The sequence below is a fragment of the Falco punctatus genome, assembly GCF_963210335.1.
Source record: "Falco punctatus genome assembly, chromosome: 2".
NCBI lineage: Eukaryota > Metazoa > Chordata > Aves > Falconiformes > Falconidae > Falco > Falco punctatus.
This window is the reverse complement of record NC_137581.1, coordinates 88807240-88826045: the sequence shown is the minus strand read 5'-3', so window position 1 is coordinate 88826045 and position 18806 is coordinate 88807240. Positions and strand designations below refer to the sequence as shown.

The 18806-nt window shown below is 58.6% G+C and overlaps 2 protein-coding genes across 5 annotated transcripts in view; one reads left to right on the top strand and one right to left on the bottom strand.

The window, feature by feature from the left end:
• The window catches only part of POLA1 (DNA polymerase alpha 1, catalytic subunit), a 215053-nt gene extending 210656 nt beyond the window's left edge, over positions 1-4397 (top strand). For both annotated transcript variants that reach the window (XM_080377635.1, XM_080377634.1), the window contains exon 37: positions 3092-4397. In XM_080377635.1, the coding sequence (XP_080233761.1) occupies positions 3092-3264 (173 nt within the window). In that variant the 3' untranslated portion in view covers positions 3265-4397. The remainder of the gene's footprint in view (positions 1-3091) is intronic.
• A 4834-nt stretch (positions 4398-9231) lies between these two features.
• ARX (aristaless related homeobox) lies at positions 9232-17488 on the bottom strand. 3 transcript variants are annotated; one of them, XM_080377638.1, is made up of 5 exons: positions 16212-17488; positions 14388-15108; positions 13059-13104; positions 10796-11124; positions 9232-9618 (listed from the first exon to the last, which is right to left on the bottom strand). In XM_080377638.1, the coding sequence occupies exons 1-5, from the start codon at positions 16402-16404 to the stop codon at positions 9378-9380; spliced, it is 1530 nt and encodes a 509-aa protein (XP_080233764.1). In that variant the 5' UTR covers positions 16405-17488; the 3' UTR covers positions 9232-9377. The 3 variants fall into 3 exon arrangements, with proteins under 3 accessions (XP_080233764.1, XP_080233763.1, XP_080233762.1); XM_080377637.1 differs by having other exon boundaries at positions 9478-10970; positions 11055-11124; XM_080377636.1 differs by having other exon boundaries at positions 9478-11124.
• Between the last annotated feature and the right edge of the window lie 1318 nt (positions 17489-18806).

Here is an 18806-nt window from a genome sequence, read left to right as displayed (position 1 = left end):
CAGGAGCTGTGTCCTCTCTCATCTTCCCCTGCTCTGTATTACTACAGTTCTTTAAATCTCTTCTCCCCAGTCATCAGATGCACTTGTGTCATTCAAATGCATGGTGTGGCTGTGCTGCAGCCGCAGCCGCTGCCTGCCTCTCCTCCCAAAGCTCCCGGCTCCCATTCTCTTATAATTGAAACTTAAAATTGGCCTCATTACTTCAATGAGGCCCCTCATATTTCTCCATTTTTTTCAGTCCACCCTTTCCTGCTTGCTTCTACAAGGGTAATTGCATCTAAGAAATGTTTGAAGCGCACTGTCAGAAAGGTTATTGCATATAATTGAAGTTTAGATTTAATGTTGGGGGTGGGAGCTCGGTGCTCCGTTAGTGGGACGGCTGGAGCCTGAACTGGAGCGGTACGCGGGCCTGTATTTTTGTTCCCTACTTTCCACCCTGGTTTATTGTTTGCCTCGTCGTTCTCGTGATGAATGTGCCTTCCTGCTCTGTTCAAGTGCCAGCTGTTTCTGCACATTGATACATTTCACCTTGGTCCCTCCTGAGTTCCAGGAAGCTTTAAACTATTTTAGCCTAGTTTTGAGTTACGAGGACGGTGTTTTCCACAATTCCTTGGTATAACGTGCATGGTTTTGCTAATGCATGAGCAGTGGCAAGTGACCCAGTTCCTGAATCATTTATCTCTGAAAATGAGTAAACTACTTAGTGCTGAATTTGTGGCAGAGTGGATTTGGTGTTTTTATGCATCTGGTTATTACAGTTTTCAAAGTTTGTTTAATTAAATCCTGCATTTAAATAATTCCAGGATCATTAAATGCATTTATGCCATAGTGACTTTGGTCTGTTAGTGAGCAGATCCTTGTAATCAATGTTTTTATTGTATTGGTGGTGTAGTTTAAGGAAATGTTAATTCTGCTAATAGACATAATGTCAGTACTGTCTGGGTAATGGTGAGAATGTGGAATCGTCAACTAGGCAACTTCCTCTGCCTGCTCACTGCCCAAAGTTGGCAACAGAAATACCCAAAACTGAGTATGACAGCACAATACACAGCTTCTTCACAAGGATGCATGAAAGGTGCTTACCAGAGTGCTTTTAATCAATGTATTCAGTTACTCAAAACGGCACCATTAATTTAAATTTTCATTTAATTTTTAAAGATTAGACAGCATCATGCAGAGCAGTTGAGTTCAGAAGAACTTTGCAAATAACATGGGAAACCTAAGCAACTGGCAATTGCTTACGATACAAAATCACTGTTTGTATCGTATGCAGTAGATAATCTGCTGAGTTCGTCTTAAAACATCTGAGGCTCTGCAAAAACATTCGGAAATCCTCAGGGAGGAGGAATTCACAAACCCAACAATTGTAATAGCTATTTCTGTTACCGTGCCTCTCTTCCCTGCCATCTCCTCCTGTAGCAGTCCTTGACTTGGCTGCTGAGGCAAAGGTGTGTCTGATGGGATGTCTTCATCTCAGTCATATCGCAGCAGTGAGTCATCACAAAAGTGAGTCATTTCTTCCATTGCACAGGTGGACTCAAAAAACCAACATGTCCCTCTCCTCCAAACCCATCTTTTAGATAAACTCAGCTGTTTTAGAGACAACTGGTTTTTCGTCTTAACTTGTGCCATATAGTAAAAGCTGTTTGAGAGCAGATGGAGGCTCCGTTGTTACATGTTCAAGCGTGAAGAGGGCAGTACCAATGTTGTGAAGGTGACAGATGAAACGAGACAACAGCTTTCAGGCAAAGCTAATGAGCAACAGAAAGATCATGTTGGTTGCTCACAGGACACGTGCTAGCGCTGTGGCTGAATGGCTTGAAAGCTCGACCTTTAAGTACCTGTGCTGTGCTCTCGTAGTCCTGCTCGGCCCGAGTCCCTCCAGCCTAATGGAGGGGAGCTGCCTGGGAGCACACCTCTTTTTGCAGTGTATCATTCTTAGGTGCTCAGTATTGCAGCCTGTCCAGTGCTGCCTGTTCCAAGGTGTAACTGCAGGCGCAGGCTTTTGGGTAGGAGCTGGTGGTTCTAGAACATGGAGTTGGCTGGAAAGGAGGAGCACAACTGCACCAGAGGTGCATCACGTTGGCATTGATATATATCAGTAGAATATTTTGCTCTTTTAGTCTTTGTTCACGGCCTTTGTAAAGGAAAAGCTGGACAACAACCCAAACAAAATCCCTGGATCATTTGGGTTTTTGGTGGCATAAAATTTAACAAACAAAAGAATTAAAATAGAATGGTTTGGACTTTGTTTCTGAAATACATACAAGCTCATGCACATGAGTTTGCACACATGCAAACATACAACTGAGTAAACGTCTCACACTCCAGGCATTTCTTCACAGGTATTATTGATCAAGCATGTGGGAGTGGCTCTCTTCATTTATGTGTCAGGTGAACCTGATGTCGTCTGGTTGAGATACTGGGCACCTTCTCTCCATTTTAGGGTAGGATAGCATAGGATTTCCCCTGTTTGTGCTACTGTCCTTTTCCTTCCAACACCTCTGTAGTGCTGAGCATCATGATCCCTGACCTGCACACAAGGTGCATATAAGAATGCACAAGATGAGTGATAAGTCTGTCTCGGGTTGTGCCAGTGCCAGTATTAGCGGCAGCAGAGACAAGCGAAGTGAAGCATGGTTTTGTTCACTTCTGAAGCCGCAACTGCTCATTGTAAATGAGATCCTTTCAGAGCCAGCCCTGCTATCGCTTATTTTCTCTGCTGTGACTTAGTGAACCCCTGTTTCACTTCAGTTAGATGGCATGACTGGGCAAGCAGTGCTTCTGGCTAGCTCCTGGCAGGAGCCGCTGCACCCGTGCTGGTGGGGCTGCGGGAGGTTCAGCCTCACCACCGTGTGCAGGTTCTGCATGGCCTCCAACCGGCTGGTGGGTGCTGCAGGTGGGGAGGTGGGGGGAGGTGGCAGGGGGGTTGGGAGAGTTTGCCCTAAACATCATCTTTGCTAGCTACAAAATTTACCTCGTTTTGAAATACCATGATTTGCAGTAGTAGTGAATGCAAAAGTACTGTCTCTTTGTGGTCATTTAATCCTTCTCTGTTGTTTTTTCCCCCCCCCCCCCTTTGTTCTTCTAGAGTATTTGAGGAAGAAGCCACTCAGTAAGGAAGACTGCGAGGTCTACAAAAGACTGAAGAGCACTGTAGACAAATGCCTGTCCATGAGTGGCTACTCAGAAGTGAACCTCAGCAAACTCTTCAGCAGCAGTATAGGAAGATCTGTGGGAGAGTCCAGTAATGAAAGACAGTGATTGATTCAAAATGGAGAGAGGAGAGAGGCTAGTTCCTTGTTTAGCAGTAATGATCTCTTACGCAGTACTCTGTTTCAGTGTGCACAGTGACATTTTAATAATCTTGTCTCTTCGGAGGGGGGAAAACAGAAGATGAAAACAGGATGTATGATGCACGTGGACATGAAGTACTGGAGGTGTTTTTATCTTCCATTCTTTTCTTCGTTGAGAAACCAGGGTTATTAAAATACAGAATAGTTAATTTTTGCAATATGTTTTGTTGTGTATTTAGACCTATGAGGGAAAAGGGGGTGGGGGAATTGCTGCTTTAATTGGATAATTCCCAGTGAGAGTTGCTGGAATGTAAGTGATCCTAGACTTTGCTCCAGGGTATTTAGTAGAGGTGCTCTCAGGAAGAGAGGTTAGTGGAGGTCTCAGTAGGAGCACTAATGTTTTGCCTTTTCACAGTTTATCTTCTTCCTGATCATAAACATACCAATTAAAAACAATACTAAATCTAAATGCCTTTAAATGCCCTAATACCTTCTGAACAGAGTTAGGGACACTTTACTTTCAAATTTATTAGAGGTAAAGAAGGACTGAAACATGGACGTGCTAAAAATAGGGACCATCTTTTTAGTAAGAGTCTTTCTGAGTGTCTTTAAACATAGTATTTTGCCATGTTGGACATTTCTGTGTGGATGTAAAGACATGCACATGTACAAAACCCATTTTGTACATACACTGGATATAAATGTGTTTCAATTCTTCCCATGCAAAGTCTTTGAAAGTAAGCAGTCAAGAGGGAAAAACGTGTTTGGTATCACATTGTAACCAATAACAGGGGAAGGGAAAGGGGAGAATTTTGTTGCTGTTCTGTAATAACTTACTGTATTGGAGTTCTTAAAGATTTTGTAAACAAATTGTATTTTTCATGTACTTTTAATAAAATGACAAATAAATATGACAAGAAAAGAACATAAATTTTGGTGCGTGCCTTTGTACACAAAATATTGTACTTATGTTTGCCATTAAGTTTGCAATGTGATATATTAATGTAAGGTTATAAAAATTTCCTTTTAAATCTTTAGAAGTATAAAATGTGAAGTTTTCTTAAGACTTGAAGAAAAAAATAAAAGAAAAACTTAATTGTCTGCCTGTTGGAAATATTCCATGCTAGGTCAATGGCTTCAAACTTTTACTGGATTTACAGAAGTGCTTGTGTGTCCATTTTGAGGATGGCCAGACATTAACAAGGGAAACTTGAAGAAGTGAGAGCATCAGCACAAATGTGTTGGGCACCGAAGGGATACACGTTTCTGTCTGTCTTGGAGTATTTTATGACATTGATTTGTCTCTAAAGTGTCATCGGAAGGTGCTGTGTGTCAGCACGGGTAATGTCTCTTCAAATATCCCAAAATTCATGGTTGTCTTTGGAGCAACTTTGGGGGCTAACTCCTTTCATTTTTACTCTACATTGAGTTGCAGTACATGAGAAATTGAACCTACTCAACCCCTGGTTTTGTGTTGGTGTTTGCCACCCCTGGCAGGCTATTGTTCCTTCCCATGTTTAGTTGGGTTATGGCAAAAGAGAGTTTATTTGGAGGCTTGTCTTGGAGAGAAGGTGTTGCTGCCTAGATGACATGTTGATGTTGCAGCTCTTCGAAAGATCCTGGCTTCCTGTAATTTTGCGCAGGTTTTTTTAGATTTTTCATGGCCAACCCAATTAGGATTATGAAGATATTACTGATATTAACTGGGTAGAATGCCTTAGGAAAGTGAAAAGTGTGACCTTCTCCTCCAAACATTAGGTATACAAATAAAATGGATAGATATGGCATAACCTGACCCTGTGGCACTTGTATGTATCTGTATAATTACAGCTGAAGAGCCTGTTAATTTGCAAGTTTAGGGATGTTTAGATTAAATGAGAGTGTTGTGGAATGATTGTGTAGGGCACAGCAGCATATAGTGGCCCTGCACAGCCGGTGGAGGAGCAGGAGGGGCAAAAGCTTGGAGCCCCCGCAACCCCAGCCAGCCGCGATCCGGGGGGGTGTTCGGAAATGAGGGCTTTTACCCCAAATTAAGGCAAGTTTTGAGTCTTCTCAGCAGAGTTGGTCAGATCAGAGCTGAAGGCTTGGCAAGGAGTAAACTGAATTCCTCTCTGCCCCCCCTCCCCTCAATAAGCTCTGGGCACCGTGCCTCATGTTGGCCCCGGAGAGAGCCTGGGAAACGCAAAATCATCTTTATAGCGTTTAATATTAAATGGAGCTGGTAAATGCAGCGCTGTAAATAATTTGGGAAAGATTGAAGTTTGGAGGTTTGCGCTTTGAGGCTGATCTGGCCTGGATTGCTTTCCCTCCTCTTGACCCTCATCACCCCCCCACCCCACCCCACTCCGCTGTTAAAATTCAGGTTTGTGTTTATTTGTATTTATTTGCAGTCGGGGAAGAGGAGTGTTGATACATGGAGCCGGTAGCCAGGTTTCGCTGATGACATGTGTGATATGAAAAACAATTCCCATCCGCAAACACGCTTGTTGCGATGCCAACCCCTGCTCTGCTCCTCTCCTCTCCTCTCTCCTCTCCTCTCCTCTCCTCTCCTCTCCTCTCCTCTCCTCTCCTCTCCTCTCCTCTCCTCTCCTCTCCTCTCCTCTCCTCTCCCCTCTCCCCTTTCCTCTCCCTCTCCTCTGGTCGCTCCTCTGCCCTGTCCTCCCTCTCCCTCTCCCCCTGTCCCCCCCCTCCTCCCCGACAAAGGCGCTGCCCGGTGCCGAGCCGGAGCGCATCTTCCCTCTCTCATCCTTCCCCGTCTTCTGCAGAGCACCTTAAATGTGCCTTAATTGAATAGTTCTCCCGCACCCTCCTTATAGCAGTTTAATAGATTAACTCATCTGTGCCAGCTTCAAATTTCAGATTAAAATTCCTTCATCCCGAAGGCAGCATTATCAGGTTGTTGGAGGCTGTTTTCAAACCTTGGTTTTGAATAGCAGCGGCTCTGCATTAATTTAACCACTAAGCTAATAAGTAGGTTTCGTTTTGTTATGCTAAGCTTTATTGCTTTTCTTTTGATCAGAATGGTGTTGTTGAGCAAAGCAGCAGACAAGGCATTCTTTGATGAGGGAATTAGCGCTCTATTCTTCCTCTATTATTCATAGCACAGTGGAATATGTAAGTACCTGAGGGTGTCAAAGGAGAGCAGGCTCTATTGCAAAGTGTTCGCCTTGTTTCTCTCAATAGCTGACTATGAGATGATAAACCGCTTAATACACTGCACTAATTGGATGAGAGCAAAAAGAGATGGGAATTAAGGCACGGCGAAAGGAGAAAGTGCTACCAGCCTTCATTCACTCTTTCACCACTTTAACAGCACCAAAGGAGGCACAAGCTTTCTATAAGCAGACTAGGGGTTTTGTGCGGAGATAAAATGAACCTGTTAGTGGATTCAGGTAATACACTAATTATTGCACAGTATAAATACCACTACTGGTTTTATAGCACGGAGGTAAACTTCTTTTGAGAAGGTTATAGGATTGCTTGGCAGCAGTATAGATCCTAATAAGGGACCAGAGTAATAACCCCCTGGATTAACAAAATTGCTGCTTGCAGAAGTATGATTCGGGCTTTTACGAAGATTTCAGCGGAATGAATAAAAATGACTGAATGACATTTCTTAATGCGTAATGGCTTGATAATGATTCCCTTTTCTTTAAGGCAAAAATGTGTATTTCAGGCTGCACCGCTAACGATGTCCAGGGAGCAAGCCTTATTTTTCCCATAAATTTTTCTTGCGCCTAGGGTGGGTTTGGGAACTCGAAAATACGGCCGGGGGCAGCGGGGGGGCGGGATGTGGAACGCCAGGGGTGGAAGGGCCGAGCTGCGGGGAAGGGTCGCGGAGGGCTCCAGCGGCGCCTCCCGGCCGGCGGCTCCCGAAGCCGAGGCCGCCCCACGGAGCTGCCCGCCGGGCCGGGCCCCCTCGGTGCGCTCAGCTGGCCGGGGGGGCCGGGCTCTTCCCCGGTACCGGGCCCGCGGGCCGCCGTTGTGGAGCGATGCCGCGATCAGCCCAATTCACCCTCGACAATCCCCCGGCAGCCCTGCGCTCCGGCGGCCCGGTGCGGCCCCGCGCCCGCTGCCCCGGGGGCTGGGCTGGGCTGGGGGCGGGTAGCGGGACCGGCGCGGCCGGGGAAGAGGCGCGGGGTTCGTCGCTGCCTCCGCGGGGCCGGGGCGGCGGCTCCTGCCGTCCCTGCCGGGGCTTCCGCGCCCTCCTGCTCCGGCTCCGTGGAGGCGGCAGACAAGGGGGCTGCGTCCAAGCAAATAAGAAAAGAAAAGAAGAAGCCGGGGGGAATAAAGGGAAGGGGGGAAGGAAGTTCATCCCGGTGAGATCGAGGCAGGCAAAGACAAGGAACAGGCGCGGAGAAACTTTCCTACTCCCGGGAGGGATGCGGGGGTGCGGGGGGGGGCACGCCAAGCCCTTCCCCACGCTCTTGTTTTTCTCCCCCCCCCCCGGCTTTGCAGCAGCGGCGGAACGCGGGGCTGCCCCATCCCGCCCGGGGGTGCCGGGGAGCGTGGGGCGGCTTCCCGCGCCGCGGGGCCACCGGCACCGAGAGGCGACCCCGGCACCTTCCTCGGCAGCACCCGGGGGTGGGACGGGGACGGGGACGACGACACGGCGCCCACGGCACAGCACGGGCAGGAACGGTCATGGGTGCCCCCGGCCCCCGCGATCTGCAAATCCCCTTGCGAACGGGGCCGCCGGCACCTCCTGCCGCCCCAAGCTCTGGCAATCGCCGCCGGCCAAGCACCCCGCGCCCCCCCGGCCCCGTGGATGTTCCCCAGCGGCAGGGGGTGGCGATGCGCAGCCCCCGGCCGCCCCGGCGTGGCTTAGCCCCCCCCGGGCGCCCCCGGCCCCGGGCGCCCGCAGTGCGGCGCAGGCGGTCCCGCAAGGACCGGGCGTTTCTTTTTCTTTTCTTCCTTTTTTTTTTTTTTTTTGTTAAACATATATTTTTGTTTATTTTCTGAACGTGGCACTTCTCCACCGGATAGCAAGGAAGAGTGTTAACAATAACGACATTACACGAAAAGTACTGTACCATCGCCTCTTGAGGGTTTCAGAAACCTCTACAGTTAATAAGTTAAATAAAGGGTTTGTACATAAATATTTGTCTAGGAACCCTATTATATCTACAACACAGTAAGAATCTACAGAATGACAAACTTTTACAACACTACACTGAGTGCAATTGTTTTATAACATTTCAAATATACAAAGCTCTGTTCTTTTTTATAACAATGGTATGTACAGAATCAATAATCACAGTTTAGTGACTTAAACAGTCCATATTCTAGCAGTGTATTTCCCTTTGGTTTGATATAAAAACCTTGGTTGGTGTAGTGATAAAGAATATAACAAGAAAAAGATATACCCTTTCCCTTAAGTGCACTGGTTATCTTACAGCATCGAATTTACTTTCAGTCTGCACTGGCAGCATCCTTGGTTAGCGCACGCAGCTCGCTGCATCAACATGTAAAATAGTTCTCCAGTGCTCCTAACAGACCAACTTAACATCCTAGGATGTTATTTTAAGAAGAAGATGTGGGTAGCTTTCTCCCATCCCTTTTGTTTTATTTCTTTTCTTCTTCTTCTTTATTAATTACAATTCTATTTGTTTCTTTTTTTTTTTTCAGATGAACAGAAGGAAAAATATTTAGTGTATGTAACGCTAATATAGAGTAACTTTTATTAGGGCTTATTTTTTTTGCCGTTTTTTTCCGCATTTTTTTTTCCCGTTAATGTTCAAAGAGGAAATGAACACATCGTACATTTAAGAAATGTACCAGCCAAGGAGTTACTTATTCAGGAGCTTGCAAGTGTCTGTTCACTCACGTGAGGGCTGATGCGAAAGGTGCTCGCTGTCTCCAAGTTCCTAACTCGAGAACCAACCACAGTTTCAGCTGCTGGTCCTCTTTTTTAAAAAATAATTATTATTCCCCCCCCCCCCCCCCCCGTTTGGTCTTGATTCGTGCTGCCTGAGGTGACCTTTATTTATTCGTGTGTTTACTCTCCTCTTTTCTCGCTCTCGCTTTTTCCTCTCCCCACTAAAAAAACCCAACCCGAACCCCGAGGACGGCAGCCGTGCCTTAGCACACCTCTTTCCCCGTGCTGTTCCCGGGGAGGATGTTGAGCTGGGTGAGCTGGGCGGCGTGCTCCTTGGCCTTCAGCCGCAGGGCGGCGATGCTGGAGGCCCGCCGGTCGGCGGCGGCGCTGGCCGGATCCCCCAGCCCCGCCGAGCCCACCGCGCCCTCGGCCGCCGGCGCCGGCTGCCGCAGCAGGGCCGCGGCGCTGGAGGCGCTGCCCAGGGGGGCCATGGTGGAAAAGAGCCTGCAAGGGAAGCAGAGACGGCCGTCACCGCCGCGCCGGGGCCCGGCTCCGCTTGCCTCCCTCCCGCCAGGCGGGGACGCGGGGGGACAAAGGCTCGCTGGGCAGCCCCGACGCTGCAGGGCAAAAGAGTTGCGGGGCGGCAAGGGGACAAAAATCGCCGAGGCTGGTTCTCCCCGACTTGCCACCGTCGGGGCGGCTGTTGCCGGGGGCACGGCCGGCAGGGAGAAGCTCCGGGGGGGCTTTCTCCCGGCTAGCGCTAAACAAATAAGGGAAAGCCCCGGTGCTACGAGGGCCGCGCTCGCCCCGTCCACAGGCCGGGCCTCCTCCCCCTCCGCGGCCAGCCGGGCCCCGCGCCCCGACGGGGCGGCCCCGGCCTCAGCTCCGGCTCCGCGGGCGGGGGCCGAGGGGGCGACTCTGGCCGGCCGAGCCCGGGGCTTCCCCCGCTTCGGCCGCGGCCGCTCAGCGTGGCCGAGCACCAGGGCAGGGCGCGGCGCCCGCGGAAGCTCGCCCCGACACCGGCCTCGGGGAGCTGCGCGAACCCGCCCACGCCCCGCGGCCGAAAACCGCCGCTGCGGGGCCGATGGGGCGTCCCGGCTTCGGCTCGGCCCGAACCGCTGGGCAGCGGCAGCCCCTGGCCGCGCGGAGGCCACGCGCACGCGTGGGGCAGCCAACGGCTGCCGAGCTGCTGGGTGGGGGCACCGATTCCCGCGGGCCGTCCTCGCACCCTGCGCGGGCTGTGCAGCCCCGCGGGGACGCCCGGGCTCCCCGCAAACGCCAACGCCGCCGCCCACAGCCGCGGTGCCCGAGGAGCGGCCGTCCCCACGGGGGACCGGCCGGACCCGCGACGCTGGGGGGCGGGGGCGGCTGGAGGGGGGGGGGGCGTGAGAGCCGTCCTCGCCCAATGAGAGGCCGGGGCGGAAGCACGTGACCCGCGCGGCGCCCAATCGGCGCCGGCCGCCAGCGCTCCAAGTTCAAACGCCGGGGCTGCCCGCGCGAGACGTGTCCCGCGTGGGGCCGCGCCCCCTCCCCGCCAGGGCGCGCCCGGCAGCCCCAGGCGCGCGGGGGTCCGCGAGCGCCCGCCCCGGCAGCGGCGTTGGCGTTTCCCCGGCGGCTGCCGCCCCCCGCCCCCGCCCCATGGGTCCCCCGAGGTGCCGGGTCGCGCGTGGGCGGGCGGTACCTGCCGAAGGCGGGGCTGATGAAGGCGGGGTGGCGGAACACGGCCGCGCCCAGGAAGGTGCCGAGGCCGAGCGGGGTCCCGCCGGGGGGCAGCGCCGCGGAGCCGGGGGGCGGCGGCGGCAGGCTGGGGAAGGCGGCGGCCGCGGCGGCGGCGGCGGTCCAGGCGGAGTCTAGAGCTGGGTGATGAGGAGGGAAAGGACTAGCATCAAGGTATGGACTGAGGGGGTGAGTTGCTGACAGGGGACCAGGGAAAGGCAAACCTGGGGGGTGTGTCTGAGCCCCAGCCTTTTCCCTCTTCCGCCACTTAGCCCTACGGTTCTGGAACCATACCTGAAAGCCAAAAGAAAAACCGGTTTTAATAAGCCCGCCCGCGCCTCGGCGGAGCGAGCCCCGCAGGAGCCCCGCACCGGCCCGACGGCGCCCGCTCCTCCGCCGCCCTCGCGCGGGGTGGGGGGGGTTGGGGGCGCCCCGACGGGGGCCGGCCCGCGAGGGCCACGCGTGCCAGCGCCGCACGCAGCCCCCCGGGCGGTGCTGACCCACCCCGAGGACCCGCACGCGGCTACCGGCAGGACTGCCCAGGGGCTGCAGCAGTGTAACGCAGGCCCCCGCCCCCGGCAGCAGTAGCGCTCTCGCCGCGCTGGAACAGTGGGAAAACGATTTCCCGGTGGGACTGTGCGGGTTTTGATTCCTCACGCACACCCACAGCGCGAGCTGCGCAGCTTTTTCCGCTAAAGGGAATATTGACAAATGAAATTGTTTGGGGATCATGGACTTTTTTGTTTGGGTTTTTTTTTGTTTGTTTGTTTGTTTTCTTGGTGGGAGTTTTTTTCTCCCCCCTTCAGATTTAAAGCGAGGGGGCAAAAATCGTCTGGAACGAAGACATCATTTGTGAGGCAACTAAACCAGCAAATGCACGCGTCCAGGCTGCCCTTTTAGCATCTGTTTTACGAAAGTTAGTTAGGATGCCGCAGCACCGCCGCGCCTTGCCTCTTCTCCCCCTCCCACAAAGCAAAAATAGTCAGCTAACACGGGCTTAAACCAGAAGGGAGGCAGCGGGGAGGAAAAATACCGCATTTCAAAGGAAAAGAAAATATTCGCTTAATAACCAAGTGCGAGGCACCACACGCACCTAAGGAGAGAGACTGCGAGAGACATCTGTCAATTTTTTTGGGCTGCTGTGGGCTGAGTTTTCCCTTTAGGCTCGGCTCTGTAAGCTCAGCGTGAGACCCCGGCTCTCCGGACAGCTGCGCTGGGGGTCTCTCCATACGGCTGCAGGGCAGAACCGATCCCCGCGCCAGCCCACCCAGGCACCCACGCGGGACGAGGCATCGCGCTGGTGGGGAAACCAACAGCCTGGCACGGAGGGATCGTCTCTCCCAGCTAAAACTCAATTAACGAGCTGTCCTCGCTGCAATCCCCCTTTATTGAATTAATAAGTCTGAGTACACCCAAAGGTAAACGAAGGGACTCTCATAATTCATATTCCCTTAATTACATCTTCTCCCATGAATAGAGGGGAGAGAAAGGGGGTGTCTTTCTTTTTTAAAAGTTATTTAACTTTCCCACGACTTGTTCCCCTGAGCTGAAAATACTGATTTGCTGTCACATCTCTGTTTGACAATGGAGAAATGTGTCAACAGAAAGGAGGGGACAAATCTCATCATTAGCCCCTCTAATGCAAGAAGCTGTTGTGTATTAAATGAGCCATATGGAATTTATTATGCTTTATCAGCGCCCGATTTTAACTGTAAAGTGATTTGCTCAGCTTCCATCCCAAAGACATCTGTTTTCTGTTGGCAATCAGGGCATCCCAATGTTTATCGTCTCTTTGGTTATGAGACCCGGGTTGGGAAATGCACTCTGGTATGGGGCGGCAAACACCTTTAATAGCATTGCACTCACTCACTATTAGATCAATGCAGGCTTATTGCTATCAAAAATGGGAAATCAAATAGCATTAGCCAGCTCCTTGTGCAGGCAGAGAGGAAATCAAACAACATTTCGCCGTCAAATGGCCCTGTTTGTTCTAGCACTAAGTGGGCTTTTATGAAGCCCGATTGGAGATTTGATGGCAGCCAAATACCCGGCTTGCGGCCGAGCGGCTTCTCTCTAACAACCGAAGCCCCGCGGGGGCCCCGCGGTTTAATCACACGGGGCTTCGCCAGCTGATGGCCCGGCCGGGGCCGGGGGCGCCGACGGGGAGGGACGGGGCCACCCCCCCGGGCGCCGCCGAGGGACACCCCGGTCCCGCCGCCGCCACTCACCTGCACTCGGGCTTCGGTCAGATCGAGCCTCATGGCCAGCTCCTCCCTGGGGGAGACACACACGCCGCCGTCAGCCCGGGTGGCCCCGGCCGCCCCTCGCCCCCCGGCTCTGCGCGCCTAGCGGGCCCGCAATCCCGGTGGCCGGGGGGAGCAGGGCCGGGCCGCGGGCTGGCACCGCCTGCCGCCGTCCTCAGCCCGGCTCCGGGAAGCCGAGCTGGGTGCCCGTCGGGAGCCCCGAGCTTCGGCACCCCGTTCCCTGCCGCTCCCCAAAGTCAGTCGGTCCCTGCCGCAGCCGCAGCGCGGGGGGGTGGGGGTTGGGCAGCCGGGCCGCCACACGCTGCGGTTTGCGTGGCCACGATGAGGGCAAATCGCAAACTATGCAGGCGTTAGAAAACCGCTCATCGGCTCCGTACCCGGCGCAAGCCGGACCCCGCGCCGGGCCGACCCCGCGCCGCCCGGCCACGAGAAGCCCCGAGGAAAAGCCAAAGCCGTGAAAACACCAACCAAAAAAGCGCGGCACGATCGTACGCGCCCCGGGCAGCGCTCCCCAGGCCGGGGCAAGGCGGCGCCCCAAGGTGAGCCCCGCGGGCGATGCCCGGCACCGACGGCGGGGGAACAAAATGTCCCCGCAGATACACCCCCACCCCCGGCAAAATAAACAAGAAAACGGCAGGGCCTCCTTGATCGAAAAGTGCGGCTTTTGGGGGTTCACCCTTCCTCTGGGCTGAAGGTGGGGGTGCGGGGGTGAGTTAGCTTCGGGCAGCGCGGGGAGTGGGCAGGCGGCTCGGCCCCTCTCCCTGTCTGTGCCTCCCGCCGAGGAGCCGCCGGCCAGACCCGCTGCCGCGGGGCTCCCGTTTTCAACGAGAAAATGCCCCTGAAAGGGCGGGCTGAGCCGGGCTGAGCCGGGCCGGGCCCCTCGGGGACAGCGAGGGGCCCCGACGTGCCGGGCCTGTATTTTTAGGCAGCGGCGCTTTGATCTCTGCCCCTGCCGGGGCTTCCCCGCGCCGGGCCGGGATCCAGCCCCACGGGGAGCGTGTAACCGAACCCGGCGGCGGCCGCGGCGAGGGGAGAGGAGGTCAGCGGATAAAAATAGTCGCCGGTGGCAGCCTCCAAGTAGGCCTGCCCGGGCGCTGCCGGCCGTGGGTCCCCCGGGCGCCCGGACCAGCTCCCTGTCCCCTCCCTGCCCGGGTGTGCCCGCGCCAGGATTCACCCCGAGAGGCCGTCTGGAGGCGGCGGGGGGGGGGCGCAGCACACACCGCAACCCCGTCCCATTACGTCCCCCCCGGGGCTCTCCCGCTCCGCACTCGGCCGGGGTCCCGGCGCCGGTACCTGGTGAAGACGTCGGGGTAGTGGGTTTTCTGGAAGGCCCTCTCCAGCTCCTCCAGCTGGTAGCTGGTGAAGGTGGTGCGGTAGCGGCGCTGCTTCCTCTTGAGCAGCCCTTCCTCGGAGTCGCTGCCGGCCGAGAGGCAGACGCTCTCCTCTCCGTCCTTGCCCTCGCCGTCCTCGGGGTGCAGCAGCAGCTCCTCCTTGGGGGACAGATCCCCTTCCTCCGCCCCGGGGGCCGCGGTGGCGCCCCGGCGGGCCTCCTTCAGCAGCCCTCCGGCGTCCTCGCCCAGCAGCTCCTCCTCCTCGTCGTCCTCCAGCTCTTCTTCCTCCTCGTCGTCCTCCTCCTCCAGCATCTCTTCGTCGTCGTCGTCGTCCTCCTCCTCAGCGGCCGGAGCGGCGGGGCCCGGCCTCTCCTCGACGTGCGCGGCGGGGCTGCCCAGCTCGTCTCGGGCGGGCGGCGGTGCCACGAAGGGCGCGTTTTCGCGGTAACTCTTGCTGCGGCTGATGCTGACCTGGGGCGCCTGGCTGATCTTCAGCGTATCCCACGGGGCAGCGGCGGGCACGGGGCCGGCGCCCCCCTCCGGCCGCCCCTCCGGACGGTCCCCCCGCGGCCCCGCCGCCCGCGGCGGCAGCAGCCGGCCCCCGCCCGGCCCGTAGAGTCGGCGCAGTTTGGGGGGAAGGTGCAGCTCGGCCGGCTCGAATGGGGGGCTGCCCTTGGGGGACCCTGCGCCGGGAGAAGGGGGGGTGTGGCGGCCGCAGCAGTCGGACGGGGCCGGGAAGGCGTGGGGAGAGAAGGGTGTGGAGGGAAGACAGAAGGAAGGGGGGGAGACAAAGAGAGACACGGTCAGTGGGATCAGCGCGATGAGCCCAGGGCAAGACCCCTGCCCCGCGGCCACCCTTCGGGCCCCGTTTTCCACCCCGCACCGAGATTAGAACCCCCCGCCCCGTACCCCTGCCCGCGCCGCTGCTCCCGGCCTGGTAAGAAATTCCTGCCGGTCGCAAAGCCCGGCCCGGCGCCCCGCTCAGCGGTGGGACAGGCACGGGGCGTGTGTGGGGCGGGGGGTTGCTCGGGCAGCCCCGGCCCCGGCCACCGCCGGGCTCCGTCCCGCACGGTGGGGCAGCGCCGGTCCCGCTGTCCCTACCCGCCGGCCCCGTGTTCCTCCACCTTTATTATATTAATTTTTCGTTGTTGTTGCTCCCCCTCTCCTACCGTCTACCCCCGCCCTCCGAGTTTCCTTTTGGTTTTGGAGGAGAGAGACCGGCCCGGCTGCGCACGCTGGGGAACGGGCGAAGGCGGGAGGCCGGCCGCCCGTGGGGGCTGCCCGGCCGGGCTTCCCGCGGCCCCGGGGGGCTGCTCCAACTTCGGGGCGGGGGGGGCGGCTGCTGGCGCCCCGGTATTACCGCCCTGCCCGCTGCCAGGCGCGGCCGCCGGCTGGCTTCCCCGGATCCGTTACAGGTTTAACGCGAACGGCCGAGCCGTTCCCTGCACGTATTACAGCTCGCGCCGATTCGTTTTATTTAGCTTAAAAAATTACACATGTATCGAAAGCAAGAGCAACCTACGGCGGCGGTACCCGACCTGCGCGGAACCGACCTGGCGGAATTTCGGGCCGGGCTCTGGCCGCGCTCGCTGACAGCGCGGCAGCCGCTGACGAGCGGGGTAACGGGGTAACAGCGGCCGCGGCTCCGTCGCGGCACCCGGCCGGGCGGGCGGGGAGCGGGGCCGGGGCCAACGCGCGGGCTGCGCGGGGGGGTGCGCCGGCCCCGCCTGACGCCGGGGAAAAGGTGCGGGGCGAGCGGGACGGGGCGGCGAGGCGCGGGGCTTACCTTGCGCGGCCTTGTCGGTGTCGGGGCGAGCGGCGATGGCGGGCAGGCTGGGCGCGGCGCCGAGCAGCCGCACCTTGCAGGGGCTCCGGCGGCCCAGGATGCTGTCGATGCAATAGGAGGACAGCAAAGTTGGCGATTTACTTTTGCACTCGGGGCGCTCGGCGCAGCTCTCCTCCGGGTAGGGGCCGCTCATGGCGGCGGCGGCAGGGCCGTGCCGTGGGGCCGGGGCGGGCTGCGGCGGCGCGGACGCCCCCGCGGCGCTGCCCTGTGCCGCCGGGACGCCCGTCACGGGGGGAGTGAGCGGCGGCCGCGGCGCTCTTGAGTCCCCTCGGCTCCACGTGCGGGCAGCCGCCCCCTGATTGGCTCTCGGCGGAGGCCGGGCGGCCGCCGACAGACGGCGCCCGGCAAACCCCGGCTCGGACTGCCCCGGATCGGCGCCCGCCCCGAGCCGCCGCGCTGCCCTTCCCGCCCCGCCCCGCCGCGCCCCGCCCCGCCCCTCCCGCCGCGCCCCGCCCCCGCGGGCGCCCCGCTTTGTGGGGGCGGCAGGCGGCGGGGAGCCGCTCGGGGGAGCCGTCGGGGGCGGCCGGGCTGGACGGTGGCGGAGCCTCCGCGGCACGCCTCACCCCGTCCGCCCCGACGGCGGCCCCGCTCCCGCCCGGTCTGGCCCTAACCCCGGGCGATGCCCCAGCGGGACGGGGTGGGCCTGACGTCCGCGCCGGGTTTTCCCCCCGGCAGCCACCCCACCCGCCCGGCGCGGCACCGCGCAGCGCAGGGGCGCGCACTCTCCGCGCTTGCAGCCGGGGTCCGCAACCGGGGTTTTACCGTAACAGGCACCTGGGCACCGCCTTCAGGTGCGAGGGTGCGGCGGGGTGCGGCCGCCGCGGAAGCCGGGGCAGCCTCCCCCGGGCAGAGCAGGGGCGCAGCCCGCCGCGGTGCTGGCGGCATCCCCCTCCCCGCCCCAGCCGCCTCCGCCTTGCCCCGCATGCACATCTCCCCGCCGCAGGTCTTGCAACGCCGCTTCGGGGCCGGAAGACGTCGGAGGGGTTTTTATTCCCCCTCCTTCTCCTTCCCCGTTCAGCGGCCGCGTCCCGGGCAAGTTCAGGCTCCCGCTTTGGGCAGTTTGGGCTCGATTTTGATCGGCACGTTCCAGCTGCCCACGCGGCCCCCGCCCGCCCGCGCGCTCCCGGTCCCGGGCTCCTGTGGGCACAGGGGCACAGACACGTCGGAGGAGCCGCTCTCGGCCACCCCCAGTAACGCCTCCGCTCGTTCGGGTGATTCCCGGCCCCGAGCCCCGGAGGGGAGACAGCTCCGTTTCCCCTGCTCGTGCCGCAATTCCCGTACGGATCCCGCGTCTCCTGTTTACTTAACCAGCGGGATTTAAGAGGAGCGATAAGCAAGTGCCCGTGTGTGCCCGGGCGCCCTGGCTGTGCCGCCGCCCGTGCGCGCACACGCTCCCTCTCCCAGGCTCTGCAGGGGTCTGTCCGTACGTGCCGCGGGGGGGGACAAACGTTACTCCCAGAGCCGCCCCCTCTCTGAAAACGGGCCGCCGCAGGGCTCCTGCCCGTCATCCCTCCCGCCCCTCGTTGCCCCTGCCCCCGCGGCCCGGGGCGATGCCCGCGGTGAGGCGGGGAGCGACCCGACGTGCGCGGCCGGCGGGCCCTGCGCTTCCCGGCGGGGCGGCCACAGCCCGGCCCGGCTTCGCAGGGCGCGCTTATGTGGGGCATGCAAAGCGACTGTTTGACGTCTCCTGCTCAGCTCTCGGGAGATTTTACCATGACCGGCACGAGCGGCAATTAATTTATTAACTCAATAACTACAAAAAATCACCCCCAGACCAAAAACAACTAACCAGCCCGGGAAGACAAGGAAGACCCAGGGAAGCCCTTGGGGAAGCTCGGCGCGCAGAGCAGCTGCCGCCTCTTACTTTCGCCCCGGCCGTGCCGGGCGGCTCCGCCGGGGCTCCCCCGCCGGGGCTTGCCCGGGAGAAGCGGCGCGGAGCCGCGGGCGCGGGCGGGCCGGGCGGCGCTCCGGCAGCAGCGGAGGGCGGCCGGCCCGCACCCGCCTTCCCTTTGCCGTGCCGGGTGCCGGCCGAGCCGCGGCACCGCGCGGGGGAGAGCGGGGACGGGCAGGGCTGTCGCACCGCCGGCTCGGGAGGGGAGACCCGAGCCCGCCGGGGCACAGACGGTAGCCGGAGGGGACGGGGGGGGCCTCGGCGCGGCAGCTGCGAGGACTCCGTCATCGCCGAGCCCTGCCGGGGGCTGTCAGCGGTGCGAGTCGGAGCTGCGGCGGGCGGGCGCCGGGGGCTGTCGGGGACGGGCAGCGCGCAGGGAGCCCTGCCGCGGCCCTTCGGCCTTCTGCATCTCCTTTTCTCTCCCTGCCCGCCCCGTTCCCTCGCCCCTCTGTGCCCAGGCCGGGCCGGGGGCCCCGCCTGCCCCGCGCCCCGGCAGGCCCGGCTCGAGGGAGAGCGTCCCGGCCGGCCCGGGGCGCGGGGAGGGAGGCCCCAGGCCCGGCGGCGGTCCCGCTCCCAGGCGAGGATGCTTTGCGACGCGAGCTCGCCTCTGCCAAGTCACTTTGTTGTTTTATTTATTTTTTTTA